General features: G+C 44.8%; 1 protein-coding gene across 2 annotated transcripts in view; it reads left to right on the top strand.

Annotated features, from left to right (window-relative positions):
• The window catches only part of LOC148522290 (uncharacterized), a 49,533-nt gene that overhangs the window by 26,313 nt on the left and 6,997 nt on the right, over positions 1–16,223 (top strand). The window contains exons 3-8 of one of the 2 annotated variants that reach the window (XM_088474173.1): positions 181–498; positions 7,651–7,761; positions 8,321–8,464; positions 11,064–11,149; positions 11,575–11,640; positions 15,778–15,837. In XM_088474173.1, coding sequence (XP_088330299.1) covers positions 181–498; positions 7,651–7,761; positions 8,321–8,464; positions 11,064–11,149; positions 11,575–11,640; positions 15,778–15,837 — 785 coding nt within the window. The remainder of the gene's footprint in view (positions 1–180; positions 499–7,650; positions 7,762–8,320; positions 8,465–11,063; positions 11,150–11,574; positions 11,641–15,777; positions 15,838–16,223) is intronic. The other variant, XM_088474174.1, reaches the window with a different exon arrangement.

Genomic DNA, 16,223 nt, shown 5'->3' with positions numbered 1-16,223 from the left:
GAACCAAAACAAAGACACAGGGGTCCGAACACATCACTAATTTACACAAATTTTTTCAATTTTGCAACCGGTAATGTTGGTGGCATATGGGAGTACACCAGAACCTGGTGAATGTAATGTAATACAGTATGTAACAGGTATAAAAAGTTGAGGTAAAACTGTTTCATTTGTCCTGTTTAGGTGAAGAGCATAATCCGTATAACGTTAGTGGTGATCTGGGCCAGTCTACACAATTGAATCGGTCAGGTTCCGTTGATGATGATGTTGTTTGGTTTATTAAAAAAGGAAAAACAGAAGAAATATTTAAAATCGCAGAGTTTAAAAAACATAAATTGGTGATACACGATAAGGAATACAAGAACCGTCTCCAGGCACCGCACAATGGAACAGTATTACATATCCAACATCTCAGGAAAGAGGACAGCGGGATCTACATTGCTCAGGTTACTCACCCAGACCATACAATACACAAAGAATATTTCAACCTCATAGTAAACGGTATGTTTACATATTGTCATGTCTAAAGATTTAAGATGCTGTAGAATAGAGTTTGTGATAGTTGTGATTATTCAGTAGTTGTAATATGCAAGACGTGTTACCGAAATGCAGTATATTTATAGGGCATAGCTTGTACCTTTACCCTGGTGTTGTCATCCAGGGGACATTTCCTGAGCATGCAATCCCAGCTTGCAGACTGATGTTACAGTGCTGCATAGTGACTTAGGTATACTGCATAGCAGAGCCGTAACTAGACATTATGGTGCCCTGTGCCAGAAAGTGCATTGGCGCCCCCCTCATTTTTCAAAGGGACATAATGCACCCAAAAAAGGGCCATGGCTTCATGGGGAAGGGCCAGGGAAGAGATAGGAGAGGCCAGGGGATGCTGGGGATGAAATAAGAGGAAGCTACAAGCAAGAATGATAATAAACAGAAATTTAGCAGGCCCAAACAGTGCCCCCTAACCAGGGGCGTTTCTAGAGAGGAGGGGGCCTGTGTCCAGTCTCCGATACGGGCCCCCTCCTCTCCACCCGGTGGCCGGCAGCACACTGAGCTGTGCGCACCCAGCACCAGAGTTATAGACTCTGGGCACTAGAGTGTGCCCAGAATCTATAGTGTATGTACAGGGCACTGGGAAAATGGCCACGGCTGCCATTTTCCCTGTACTGCGCATGTGCAAATGACGGGAAAATGGCCGCCTCGGCCATTTTACAGTGCCGGAACCCCGCGCTGACGTGGGACTCCGGAGAGGTAAGTAATATTATGGGTGCACCCATTGTAGATACGCCCCTGCCCCTGACCTGTGGTGCCCTGTGCGATGGCACCGGCCGCACTACCCTAGCTACGGCCCTACTGCATAGTTGTAGCTTTGGTGCTGGGGTTGCATGCCTGTAAGACTAGGTTGAAGTGAGGCTATTTTCCAGCCTTTGCCGGCACCAGAGTGAAGGAATTTGAACCCTGAGCAGATTGCCGGTATAAGCAGCTGCTGCATAGTTTCTATAACAGAGGTGCTTGTTTTCCTTCCAGCCTGTAGTTCCACCTCAACATTGAGAGCCAGGCATGGAAGCTGTAAGCTGGAAAAGAACCCGTCCTGCCCACATACATTTGAACTATAACTCTCTTTATACATACTTTGTGCCTGCCCCCTCCAGGATGGGGCAGCCGATCGGGACAGCGGGCACATGGCTCGGCATAGGTAGGTGGTGCAGTGCGTGGTGGCATGTTTATGTCACTGTGGACTTGACCCCAGCTACAGTGCAGATTACCAGCATTTTAAAGCGTGGGGCATGGCTACAATGCAGGACCTGGAGACATGAATGTTCTTCAGGGCAGTTGGGAGCAGCAACAATTCAGGAGCCTTCTGGCTATTTCAGGAGAGTGGTCAAGTACTGTATGCTTTTAAAGAGCCAGGGATTCTATTTACTATATATTGAGAAGAAGTCAGAATCCAACTGTTCTCCCCTCCTCTAAGCTTTTATTGTCAGGACCCTCATTACTTATCCACTTTCCTGGCTTCCACTACTCATTGTCCCATCTCAGTGCTCGCACTTCGTTGGGTACAGGCTTATTGAGTGCACAGCTGCCTTCTCTTTCCTGTGTCCCAGCTCTGCTTCACCATCAAGATACAGGGGGAGATGTATGAAGCTGCTAATTGTCATTTAATTGACCGTGCTAGAAAAATGATTGGTTGCTATGGGGAAATTACTGCCTCACAGCACTGAGGTCATGGGTTCGATTCCCACTATAGCTCTAACTGTGTGGAGTTTGTATATTCTTCCTGTGCTTGCATGGGTTTCCTCCGGGTACTCCGGTTTCCTCCCACACTCCAAAAATATACTGGTAGGTTAATTGGCTTCCAAAAAAACAATTAGCCCTAGTGTGCATTTTGGTAGGGAATTTAGATTGTAAGCTCCATTGGGGCAGGGACTGGTGTGAATGGCTAGATACTCTCTGTAAAGCGCTGCGGAATATGTGTGCGCTATATAAATAACTGGTAATAAAAATAAATCTCTTTCGAAGGTCTGGTACATCTCCCCTATAAAGAGAAGAAGCAGTTATCTGCTGTGCTAGTCTACTCTGTAACAATAAAAGTTTTATCAACATTCATTAGAATATTGACTATAATTAAGTAGCAAAATAATTATAAGCTAGTGGGTGGGAGTCCTATTTTGCATGCAAGGACATCAGCCAGCCCATGAACAACCGAAAGGATTCCCTCTCCCGGGGCTAATTGCAAAACGAAGGCTGTAGGCTTCTGTAGGCAGTGCCATCTACAGATGTTGTAGCTGATTAGGCAGAAGCTTCTGAAAGTGAAACTTGTTGCATACGGGTACATCGCAGCCCCACAGTGTACTGGGGGGGGGGGGTGTTTGTGACTTTTGTCGCACAGGAATTTGTATAACATAAGTTATAAGAGATGGGAATAGAGTAAGAGAGAGGCAGTAACTGTGCATCTTGCTCTGCAAGGGGGGTGGGGGTTTGGCAGGTTAATTTGCAGTGTAAAAATAAAGCTGTCCAGCATTTGTGGGCTACATGCAAAAGCAGCCAGTATTTACCGCACATGCAAAATAAAATTTATGTATTTGCACCCCTTGCATTGCAGCATGGTTTGTCCTGGTTCACAGTTACTTGCTCTCTCACTCTATTCCCAAAGCTCCAGTGTACACTATCAATGTAGTCTTGTCATTTCTGCCGGTGTGAATAGGACACATATTTTCAGCAAAAAAGACTTGGCGCAGCTAAGTCCAAAGGAGACTGACTATTTGACTCGCCATGAGCCACGGTGTAAGGCCACATACAGTATGTTACCTTCAGGTTACTCAGGGTGGACAGTCTATTCATGCTGCCGGGGCCAGGAAATCTGCGTTGGAAGACGCAGACCCTGGCCTCGGTACTCCCACAAAACATTTTGTGGAACAGTCCCAGTCGCCGCCCGCCAAACAGCCGCAGCCTGTCAATTAAGCTGCAGCTTAGGGAGCACTGCATGTAATCACACAGGACCCCCATACTGCCCATGTGCAGAAAGGGTCCTGTGTGTGTGTGTAGGCACCCCGCCATTGGATTTGTACGTAATCCATCGGGTTTGCGTACGGAATCGGTATGATTTACCGCCGGACATGTTGGAATTTTTATGTTGATTGTTTTTTTTGCAAAATCAAACAGGAGAGAAGGAGGCTCAACCATCATGTTGCCTAGGGCCCAGTTGTTATGGATGAAGCCTTCTGCCAGTATCCTAATTTATTAGCCTACTATCAGATGCTAGAGTGAACTGAATTCACCAACTGGCCATTATCTCCAGTCTAAACTAAAAATGTAGTGAATATAGTGTACATAAAACTAAATATTTTGAGGAAAAGTGGACCATTTAGATTGTACACCCAAATACATAAAATATTAGCATATTTAACCCCATTGATGTAACTGGTGTCAAAATGCGTTGTCAGAATTGTGATGCCCCAGTGCGCTTTCTGGTTATGAGTTTGTATTATCTAAAGTAATCTGTATGGGTTGCCTGCCTTTGAAATCCTTGCCTACAGGCAGAGTGAATGGAGATGGGCATGGCTGAAGTCCCAGACATCCTTGTACTCAGACAGCGCAAGAGCACATTGCTGGCTGTCATTTGTAGTGGTAGCTCAGCAAGCAATCAGTACTAGGTGATTGCCACTGTTACGGTCTCTCCTGCACCCCATGCTCCTGTTAACATTATTGTGTATGGACATCAGCTGTAATTTCTGACCATTCTCTGTGCCTGCTTGCCTGTCTGTTGATTATAGTATATCAACCCAGCTATTGATATCTGATTTTATTTCTGTCTGCTCCTTTTCTACTGATTTAAACCATGTACAGATGTGTCCTTATACACTGGGATGAGACACTCTGCGTGGTAGAACGTACCATATTTTCCTTTAAATGTTGCATCTTAGTCGCATTGCCGATGCAGCAAAAAGCCGCTCACCATGTTCCTGAGATGCTAGGCTGTGAATTGAACCGCACAGGAATTGGTTTTACACACATACAAAGGCACAGATGAAGCACAATCAGACTTGGTGTGAGGAAAAGCCGTGGCTGGGGGCATCTGAGCCCTTTTTTCACAGATTCGCACACAGTTGAACAAGTATTGCATACCCTACTGTTCCGTCTATACTAGCAATGCAGTTCTGTCACTCCCAGTCTTTTATTCATGTGAATAAAATGCAAATTTTGAGCAAAAAAAAAATGCTCGGCCAGGTCAGGCCGCACAGGACCTGGGGTGCTTAGAGGGACTGTTTGGCACAACTGAAGCCACAGTATAACAGGACTCCTCTGTATCAGACAGGAATTAGAATAAGACTTTGATTAAGAAATCTCTGTGTCCCTTTAATTATGCATTTGCGTAACCGTTACCTGTCGTCATTGTGTTTCCAGTTTCTATACCAGATCCTGTGTGTGTATCTCTGTATCTATCAGTGACGTGGAGTGAGGTAAATGGCTGGGAAGGAACTGGCTAGTATCAGAGTCAGATTTACAGATACATACTGTATATGAACCCAAGGGTTAATGTGGGCATTATACAAAGGTGCAGCTGTATATAATGCTTGAAATTTGGTGAGCTTTGATCAGTGATGTGCAGAAAAGGTAGAGAGGGGAGGCAGTGCCTCACCTGCCATACACTTTTTACTCCAGAGTTTTGACTATAAAAATGATTGGAATGATACAAAGAAGATATTTATAATATTTTCTTTCATTTTATTATTTTTATAGTCAAAAATGTGGAGTATACCGAAGTATGACAGGAAAGGCTCTGCCTTCACCTGATCGCACATCATATCTATCTATCTATCTATCTATCTATCTATCTATTCTACTGAATCTATCTTATCTATCGTCCCCGGTTCAGGGGTCTGTCTTTTCAGACAAATTTTGATGGGGGTTTCACTATTCTATAGAGCATTGGTTGAGGAAGGTTTAGGTGTATGAACCATTCATCTGTGACAAAAGGTAGCTGAGAAGTCACGATTTTAGTGAAGCAAGTCACAGAAAAAAATCTTGCACCGAGCTGTATAGGAACTGTCCATGGTGCTGAAACAGCAAGAGAGCATCAAAAATTGAGCCAATCAGAGATGACAATGTGCTCTGTTGCTTAGCAGTAACCTAGAGAGGGGAGGGAGTCAGGGACTGAACAGGGTCATGTCTGATGCAGGCAGAAAGTGAGAGACTACCTCCAACAAACCCGTGAAGATGCCCTGATGAAGACACAGGAGCCAAGAGCCAAGGGCGGCATAGCTATCATGAATTTAATAAAAACAAACAGCCATCAGAACACCAACAAATGATTTACATTCGATGGCGGCAAAGATTGGACCACCACCATCAAATGGTAAATACATTACCATTGAAACAAAAATATTGATGGTTAGTAAAGATTCCGATGACAATCATTACACTGAACCTGCAGGCAGATTCCGCCCACCACTCCTCCACTGTGAAGTGCTCCCTCTCCAGAATGATGTTCCTACTTGGCCATACGACTTCGGTGAACAGGAGGCACCTCCCATGTTAGTACATTGTGCAAATGTTTGGCAGCTGGGGTGGGGTGCGCATAGAGACTGCGGAAATACTGCATACATAGGTGCCCTAGTAACAGACATGCAGCTGATGATGCTTATAATAGCTGCAATACTTTTCTCTCATCCTTGATCCTCCTGCCCTACCCATCACATTCCAGTGGTTGAGCCCCAGCCAGCATGGGGTTCGGGGGGGTGGGTGGGGCGCTTGTGATGACACTGGTGAAATGCAGGGGGCAGGAGTGAGATGCAGGAGGTTGTGGTCAGATGCAGGGGACTATTGTAAGACGTAGAAGAGAGAAGCAGGATCCTGTGGTAAGATGCAAGGGGCTGTGGTGATATGCAGGGGGCAGTAGTGAGAAGTAGGAGGCTGTTGAGAGATGCAGGGGACTGTGGTGACATGGTGGTGGTTGTTATGAGATGCAGGTGTGTGTGTATATATACAGTGTGTGTGTGTATATATATATATATATATATATATATACACACACACTGTATATATATATATATATAACAAATATATAGATAAAATATATTTATGCGATCTGCCACGGCTTTGCACGAGAGCATTTTCATCTCACTCCTGGTAAATAAGAGAGATTCCCAGCATATTTTCTGTGTACCTCTAGAGAAGAAAGGATTAAGGTATAGTTTCAGCACGGATGGCTCTGTATAATTGTTAGGGCCTGTTATTTATTTATGCCCAATCAATAAAACTCCCTATGATCTAAAAGCAGCCATTGGACCTAATGTATGACGTGTGCTCAATGCTCACTGGAAATCACTATAAGTTTTCAATCTGACTTCCATGAGTCAAGGTGCTGGGTGACCCATATAAGAGTTTATAAACAGGGAGGCGGATAACTCTGAAAAGGTGCCAAGTTAAGAAATCACATCCCAGTCCAGCCTTCTAACGTTTTAGAACAACACCTTCCATTAACTTCACATTTTCTATCTGTCTCCCCCCCCCACACACCTAAAATACAGCTTGTTTTTGTCTCTGTTTTGTCTTAATGTATTCATGAGAGTGGGCTGCCATTGGGACTCCTTATTCAGAGTGGCAATGGCTGTGCACCCTATGCACAGCAAGTAACGTCCTTATGTAACTATCGCCATCCCATTATCTTTCAATATTGTCTCATGATCAGAAAATACTCCTCACTAAGGGCCCTGATTTAGAGATGGGAGCTATAGCTTCTTCAACGCCCTCCATTGCCGTCCTGAAATGCCAGCAGTGTGACAATCCTGCTGCGGCATTTGGGGCGTTGCGAGTGGTGTTGCAGAACCTAATCTGCACACGCGCAGTGCAGCACAGCAGATGAGATGATGCAGTGAACAACCCATGGGCATTTGCGATCAAGTGTATATATTTTGTGATCCGCACAATATTAATTGTTCCGATCCGTGCTGGGTGATATACAGTATGGTAAGAGGGATCGCATAGTGTGTACCCAGGCTCAGTCTGTAACCTTACGCATTTCGCTGGAAAGCTTTGTGTTGAGCAACACTAAAGAACTTTTTGCACATGCTTCAGTGCACAGTTGAATATGGATCTTAATATACATTTTATAATATGAATTAATGCCTCTCTGCTCTCTACTAATTACAGATAAAGCACCGGATAAAGTATCGGACCAAAATCTCTATTATTATTGTTTCTTTGTGCTACTACTACCCCTCATCTTCGCAGCATTGAAATATAGGGGAAGAATTGGAAAAGGTATTTGCACTATTTTATCATGTACAGGAGCATCCTCATTTATTTATTTCACTGCCTGGATCTGAATTACACAGCACTGAATAGAAAAGGACACTACACCTTACGCGTGTGTTTATTGGTTTCGAATCACAACATCTATTATGTGTGCCCCTCTCCATTGGCTGTAGCCAAAAGATAGAGGCACACATAACAAAATACTAGTATTACTAGTATTGTGTGACTCCATCTCACCCTTAAGGGATGGAAGCGGGTGGACGAGAGGACATGTGACATTGTGAACAGGGTCCTACTGCTGCCATAGTCACATTGTGATGAAAGATGTTCCCATTGCTCTTCTCACCTGACTGGATCAAACCATCTAAAAAGGACAAATGGTGAAGTTGCCCCTTAACAACCAACCAGCCTATTTTTTTAACATGTACTAGATAAATGATGGCTAGACGCTGATTGTGTGTCCTCTTTAGAAGGTTTGATGCAGCTGTCCCTTGCTCATCTGTTTATCATCAGCAGCTATTTGGATGACTTAAGGACCTTAATTATAACAATTTGTTATTGACAGCTTTCCGTAATTTATTCTTGAAAACTGAGAGCACGAGGCAAAACAATGATGTTGAAAACAATGATGAAAACAATGATGATGATGAAAACAATGATGATGATGAAAACAATGATGATAACTTGAGAAGCCCTATTCAGGAAACAGGTAGGACATAATCAGTGGCAAGACGGTGGACAGGAGGCATAAACAGATAATCCATTAGATCAGTGTCTAGGGCCCGGTGGGCACTGAGGGCCTTGTATTACTTTACCCCATTTTCATGTTCATAAGGGAAGGGACCCAACTGGCATGTTATACAAGCATCCCTATCAGGGGATATATCGATGATATTCTTTTGTAAAACTACTTATGTGTGCTTTTTTTCTTGTAACTGATAAAGAAATGAAGGACTGTAAAATTTGGAACATACTATATGATGTATCGTACAATATATTGTTCCAAAGAAGATCATAATGATATATCATATACACCATATAGTGTGTACACCCAATCCATCATTCATCTCGGCGTACCACATGCTGTCCTGTACGGCAGATGGGGTGATGTAATGAATGACGCCATGCAGTTTGTATCCATACATTGTGCTATCGCACACCATATCGTGCAGTGTGTACGGTGCCCACAATGTTTTGTTACATCGCATTATTCCATCACTGGGTTTCACCATCATATGTCATGTACACAGCTCTTCACTGCATTGTATGGTCCATTGTTAAAAGATTATTGGGCTCATTTATCAGCGAGTTTTATCATACGAAACGAGTTTTACAACTAGCTGGGTATGATGAAACTCATTGATAAATGGGTCCCTATATATATTTTTTTCTCTGCTCATCAAAATCCCCATCACACAAACTAACCCAGTGATAAAATCATTAAATACACGAAGAACGTCCATGATGAGGAGCAGTTGGTCTTAAAGTGGAATAATGTGTTTAAAGGACGTTTACTTATCCCCAAAATGTTCAATATTTATAACAACTAGACAACAGCCAAACTACAGATATACATTTGATACTGTAGTTATTAAGGGTAGAAGAGCAGTGGAACCGCTGAGTCAGGCTGATGGGCATACCTGTACTGTAAGGGCTGGGGCGATGTTTTGTTATGTAGCGGGTATTGGATGGGATTTTATAGATGAAGCCAATGTCAGTGGATGAGTATAGGACTTTACACTGGAGCAGATCTCAGTGTGGGTTTAATGATAAAAATAGTTTTATTTATTTATGTCGGTTCAGCTGTCAGGAACAGGCAGCACCTCAGCAGCTCTGAGGGTGGCCGCTGATTGTGCAGAGACGAAGACAAAGCTGTCTCTGTCTCTCAAAAAAAAATATTCGTTGGGCAGGGGGGTTCTGGGTACTCAGAAAGCCCCCCCTGTGTGCGCTAGTGACTCTCCTACAAGAAGAGAAGCCAGCAGCAGGGGCTGGGCATTCCTGAGGATCGGCCATTATTTTTGCGGTTCTGCGTTGAAGAGAGGAGCAAGAAACTGGGGAGGAAGGGGGGGGGAGGCTGCAGGGAGATTCTGATTTTGTTAGGACCACTAATTACATCCTGGTTAGCCAAGGAGAGTCGCCTGTGGCTGCTCTGAGCTCGGCTGCAGGAAGTCTGTCCTCTGATGGGCTGCAGGAAGTCTGTCCTCCGCTGGGCTGCAGGAAGTCTGTCCTCCGCTGGGCTGCAGGAAGTCTGTCCTCCGCTGGGCTGCAGGAAGTCTGTCCTCCGGCATCCGCAGGTGGGCGATCCTGTTAGCTAGCTTGCCAACATCTCTGCAGTCTCGGGAATCCGGCACTTATATTTAATTTGTCCCTGTATGTTTATTGGAAATATCTCAATGGGTAAAATTTACTTTAGAGATGGAGACCTCAGTGGGTGGGTGTCACAATGGCGGCACAATGCGGTAAGCGGGGTAAGCATTGCAGGGGGGTCCCGGGCTGGTAGAGCCCCCTTCCCCCGCTCTGCTGACTATTCTTTCTTGTCACTTTCTCCTCTTTGAGACCCGGCATCATCTTTCTGTGTCTGATCACATAACATCTCCTCCCCATCCCCTGTCCCCTCTGCAGCTGGGCCACCCCTCCCTTCTGACCCCAAGCACCCCAGTCACATACTCCTAAATTTAACCCATCACCTCACCTTACCCCATGTGTAAGGTGCCTGACTACAATGTAAATGATGGTGATGGGTTCGAATCCCAGGTATGACATTATTGAGAAATGTGTGTTATATTAAAGGAGGTTGTAACTGAAGGTGCATATATTCTGCTGTACATAAAACAGACTTCCTACCTGTAAGCTGGGATTAAGTTCTAAGAAATGTGTGATTTAAAATAAAGGATAATGTAACTGTCAAGGAACTCATGAGGGGCATAATTATAATACATTAAATGGCCCGTTAACCATGCCGAAACGCTAGTTTCTGCGTATTTAACTTACTAGGCCATTCACCATCAGGGGTCCGAATAGGATCGCCTGATATTCAGCAAACTCCGAAAACTGTGGGTGGGTGTGACTTTAGTAATGGTACAGACATTTACCTTTATACCAGCATGTCAGGTACTGTATATGCAGATTACTTTGGTGTTTTTGGAACGGTTTGAGAAATCTGAATGGTGGAGAGAAATAACATGTATATTGTTACAGTTCCATTCTTTCAAATGATGTAGTTTTGCAAATTGGTATCAAATGGAATAGAAAGCTACTTGGAAACCACTAGTCAGTTACTAATCTTAATGTTAATTGTTGTCTTACAGAAACATACCAATCAGTAGAGAACAAAAATACAGAAAATACAAAGCATGGTTTACCTGAATTCATCAATATTCATTATATCAGCCAGGTGATCAGGGAACTTTGTGTTCTATAAAAGTATTTATATTTCTATATTTTATTTCTGTATTGCTGGATGCAAAATGCACTCAGGTTTTATATTTCATTCATAGAACATTTTATATTTTCTGCACTGTACATTACACCGATATTAAGGTTATGTAATAGGTTCCGAGATTACAGAACCAGGAGGGGGGGAGGGGGGGGGGGATTTCAGCAAGTTAAACGCTAAATTTATAGCAGTAATCCGTTATAAGGCCTAACCAGCCTTATAACCGATTGACGCTTTAAATTTAGCAGCAAGCTCTCTAAAATCCCACTGGTTCCGTAATCTCGGAACCTATTACATAACCCCTGTTGTCAGTCAAGTACTGGTATGTAATGTAATGCACACAGACGGGAGTAAAACTCACTGAAAATGTTTTTATACTGCAGATAAAGGGAGATCACTATCACAATGAGGATGATTGGCCAGCAGAGGAGGCGGAGTTATTATTGATGGTGAGTTATATGAGGACCATCATGTACAGAAGAGTCCAATTTCTAACAAATGGGGGTCACATTTTATTTTTTGACTTGCCTGCTGGAGGGCTGTAAAGCAGACTATTTTTGTGTTATAACATGCATGCTATGATTAAACTATACTGCACTGCCCTGTGTACAGCACATATGTACATATATACACTGGTTCCAGTCTGATTACTTCTGACCTATAATTGTGTACAGTAATTATTAGCATGCTCCCCGGGAGAAGCCTGGGGAGGAGAAGCTGGTGGGCGGAGTTGGGGGTGGGGCTGGTCGGGCACCTAATTCCCCCCTCGCAGGAATTTGCAGGGAGCGCCGAGTATTTATAAATAGGGGGTGGGGCTCAATGACGAGATTCTCATAGAATAGCGCCATTAGGCCAATCCCCGGTAATATTCCCTAGGAAGTGGGCAGAATGCGGGAGAAGTGCCTACCCTTCCGGGGGTGCAGGGGGTTATCCGAAAAATCGGGAGCCTCCCGCGACCTCGTGTTGGCGCATATCTCTGGAGTGTTTTGGTTTTAGATCTGAATTCATCTTCATGTTTTGGTTTTGTAAAATCGCCTTTACCTGGTTTGGTTCTGTGTTTAAAACAAAAAAAAAACAGCTAAAATCACGTCATCTGGATATGTTTGAAGGAAGAACATGCTCACTTGCAATCCAAGCCCATACTTGCCTACCCTACCGATTCGGCCGGGAGCCTCCCAAAAATCGGGAGCCACTCCCGGAACCCCGGAAAAGCAGGCAAGCCTCCTGGCGGACGCCGACCCATCCAGCTTCCCCCCCCCCCCCCCTGCAAATTACTGTAAAACTTCTGTGGCGGGGGGCGTTAAATCGCGTCATTGCCCCGCCCCCTGCTTCACAATGCCAAAAATCTCGGCATTGTGTAGCGGGGGCGGGGCCAAGATATGCGATTCCGTGTTCACTCCCCCGTCCCCATTGCCGGGTAGTATCCCCAGTCACGCCCCCCTCTACCGCACCATGCCCCACTGCTTGTCAGAGCTGGCTGCCCCCTCCCGGAGGGGACTGCCAGGATGTCGGCAAGCCTGTCCAAACCCCGAGTTCAGTCTTTAAATCAGAGTTCTGAACTGACTGCAGAACTGAACCGGGACTCTGTTTGACTCGGAACCCCTGAATTCAGTTGTTGTTGGTTCTCTGGGAACGGAACCCGCTCATCTCTAATAATTATACCCTAGCAGCCGGTGCTTGATGATGTCATAATCTATCTACAGATGTGATATCATTTATTGGAGAATCATACTTAGGATGCTATGTAAGATCTAATTATTGTGATTTTGTTTCTTTTCCAATACCAATTTTGTGTAATATATTTGGCTGATAATAGCCCATTGAGGCTTCTTTGATTGGTCAATTCCAGTCCTATTTATACACAGGTATAATACTTATTTTAAACATACTGTAAGTTACTGTGTGTATAATAGTTACAGTCATCTCTTTTGTGACTAAACCTCCACACATATGTGATGATTAATGTTTGTGAGTTTATATTTCTGCATCATTAAAAGTTACGTTTTTACTAGAGATGAGCGGGTCCGGTTCTCAGAGAACCGAACCCACCCGAATTTCGGGGATCCAGGGCGATCCGAGCCAAGCTCGGATCTCCCTGCCTGCCCCGGATCCCTCTCCTGAGGCAAAACCTCGCGATCCCGCTGTCTGGTTGCAAGGTTTTGTATTGAGTGGGCTTAACTCTGATTGGCTGAGAGAGTCGTCTGTCACGGCTCTCAGCCAATCAGCGTTAAGCCCATTGAATATGGGCACAGGAAGGAGAAAATGCTGCCGACCCATCCCCAGCTGCCTGATACCGCCAGCACCCCCCGCTGCCGACATCGCCAGCACCCCCTGCTGCCGACCCCCACTGGCAGCATCCCCTGCTGCCAACACCCCTGCTGCCGACACTGCTGGCACCCTGCATTGAGGACACCACCAGCAGCCATGCACTGCCGATACCATCAGGACCCCCACACTGAGGATACCACTGGCACCCCCGCTCTGCCGACACCACTGGCACCCTGCACTGAGGACACTGCTGGCACCCCTGCACTGCTGCCCCACGTACTGGGGACACCGTCAGTGACCCCACACTGCCGACACTGCTGGCACTCCCACACTGAGGACACCACCGGCACCCCTGCACTGCCGACACTGTCAGCACACATGCACTGAGGACACCGCTGGTACCCCTGCTTTGCCAACACCACCGGCACCCTGCACTAAGGACATTGCCAGCACTCGCACACTACTGCCCCACGTATTGAGGACTCTGTCAGCGACCCCGCACTGCTGCCACTCCCACACCCTGAGGGCATCCCGCACAGCCGACACTGTCGGCACTATGCACTTAGGACACTGCCAGGGCCCCCACTCTGCCAACACCACCACACTGCCAAAACTGACGGCATTTCCGCAATGGTAACACCACTGGCACTCTCGCATTGAGGACACCGCCAGAACCCCACACTGCCGACACTACTGTCACAGTAAGTGCACTATTGTTGTATCCAACCCACACTGTATCTGTGTTGGAACTTAGAAGCTGACCTGCCACATGTTAGTGCTGCCCACTGTGTCGCTTAGCTTGGTCAGCCAGCTAGCTGGATGCAACCTTTTGGCCTTAACTAGATGATAAAAATAATATTGTGAGGTGGTCAAAATTGATTGGAAATGACTGGAAATAAATGTTGTTGGTTAATAATACTGTAGGAACAAAACCAAAACCGAAAAACAAAACACGGAGGTGAGGTTTTGGCAAAACCAATTCAGATCCAAAACCAGGGGAGATCCAGATATAAAAACAAAACCAAAACACGAGGGTCGGTGCACATCTCTAGTTTTAACAGAACAATGATTTAAAGAGTGCCCCTAAAGAGTTTCTTCTTTAGATTACTACCTCGTTCATCTTCCCTTTCATGAGTATATATCTCCCAGGTACTCCAAGGGTGGTATCCAATTAACATCACTAAAGAAGAACTTCTAATTGAACACCCACTGAGATCTGCTCCAATTAGCCCCAAAGTGCCACCCGGCACTGATCGTGGATATTTGTGTGTCCTGAAAAATAATCCACGATAAGTGCAGGTTTTTCACCACCTAAATGGCGAAAACATTTGTAGGTCTGCGAGATTATCGTGGGTCCTATGTGTTTTCTGGAGAACTATCCTATTATAATTGTCAAAAATCCCTGTGTAGATTCCCAGGACCTTTGGCAAAGTGGGTTGTGGGAGTTGGCGATTTGTGGAATTTCTAGTAGAGGGGGTGGGGGTTGTCAGTAAACTGGGGGAGAGGAAATGTGTTTGACAAGCCAGTGAGCATTGTGGGGATAGAGGAGTGAGGTGACAGGGCCTCCCTGTAAATCTCTAGTGCGTAAGTTGCTACACGCCTTGCTGCATTATATAATGTACCCAGCATATATTGGGTCACGTTCACATGCTCCTGTTCTTTTCTGTCCCTTCTCCCATTTTATTTAACAGTCTTAGTGTCTTCTTCTTCTTGTAATCTGCCCTGTCCTTACAGTTTGAGATGGAGTTAGTCCTGAGATTCAATGTAGAGGTACCGTATACTGTACCATTCTATATAATGCTTAAAAAGAGCTCACTGAGGACTGTGCATCCATGATCAAAGTAACATGTAATATGTTATTTGAATCTGTGATTCCTACTATACCCCCTCTCAACCTACACTTTAAGTAAACCACCACAACTTCACAGTCCTCATGGAGTCCTTAGCAGTAAACACAAAATCCTCATTGTTCTGTTTGTATCTGGGGTAAATATCCTTGCCTCTCTGCTGTGTTGTGTGAGGGGGTAAAAGCAATTGCAGTTCCGAGAAGGAGAGATGGAGTAGAATCCAAACCCTGCTGTCAAATTATAAGATCAGATAACATTGTGCCTGTTAAAGATCATAACATAAAATATAAATGTTTTCAGGGTACCACAGATACATTATAATAGACACAGCTTATATGATGGTAGGATAAAATGTGAAGGTACTGTACCAGATTACTGCTGTACATGCGGAGTGACAATTACTTATACCAATATGAATATGTATTTATTTGCCACCAGTCTTCACACTTTTGCCCCCATGTGTATCTGCAGACTAAGAGAGCCAGCTCCCCAGAAGTGAATATTGGTAAACTGGGGAAGTGGCAAACAGTGGTAAGTACTGTAGTTGTAACAAAAATAGATAGCACTGATTCACTGCACTTGCCATATCCCTAACTAGTTGGGGGGGGAGGGGGAGGATGTGAGCACATTGTATATTATTATTATCCTTTAATGAAAAGGCATCACAAAGGTTCCACAGCACCTTACAGGGCACATAAACAAGTGAGCGAACAAGAAAACAGTCACTTACAGTACAAAACAATGCAGGACAAGGACATTGCTGCATTAGTGACCAAAACACTCAAATAAGAAGCAAGGCGTTGGCAACCAAGTGTTTCGTGCCGTCGTGGGTAGTTAGGAGCAGGTCATAGCATGAGTTAGGGAAGGCAAAGCACATGAGGGTAGAGGGCCCTACTCATGAGAGCTTACATTCTAAA

Source organism: Taudactylus pleione, unplaced genomic scaffold (genome assembly GCF_031769625.1).
Source record: "Taudactylus pleione unplaced genomic scaffold, aTauple2 ptg000148l, whole genome shotgun sequence".
NCBI lineage: Eukaryota > Metazoa > Chordata > Amphibia > Anura > Myobatrachidae > Taudactylus > Taudactylus pleione.
Note: the sequence above shows the minus strand (reverse complement) of the source record. Positions and strands in the feature narration are given on the sequence as shown.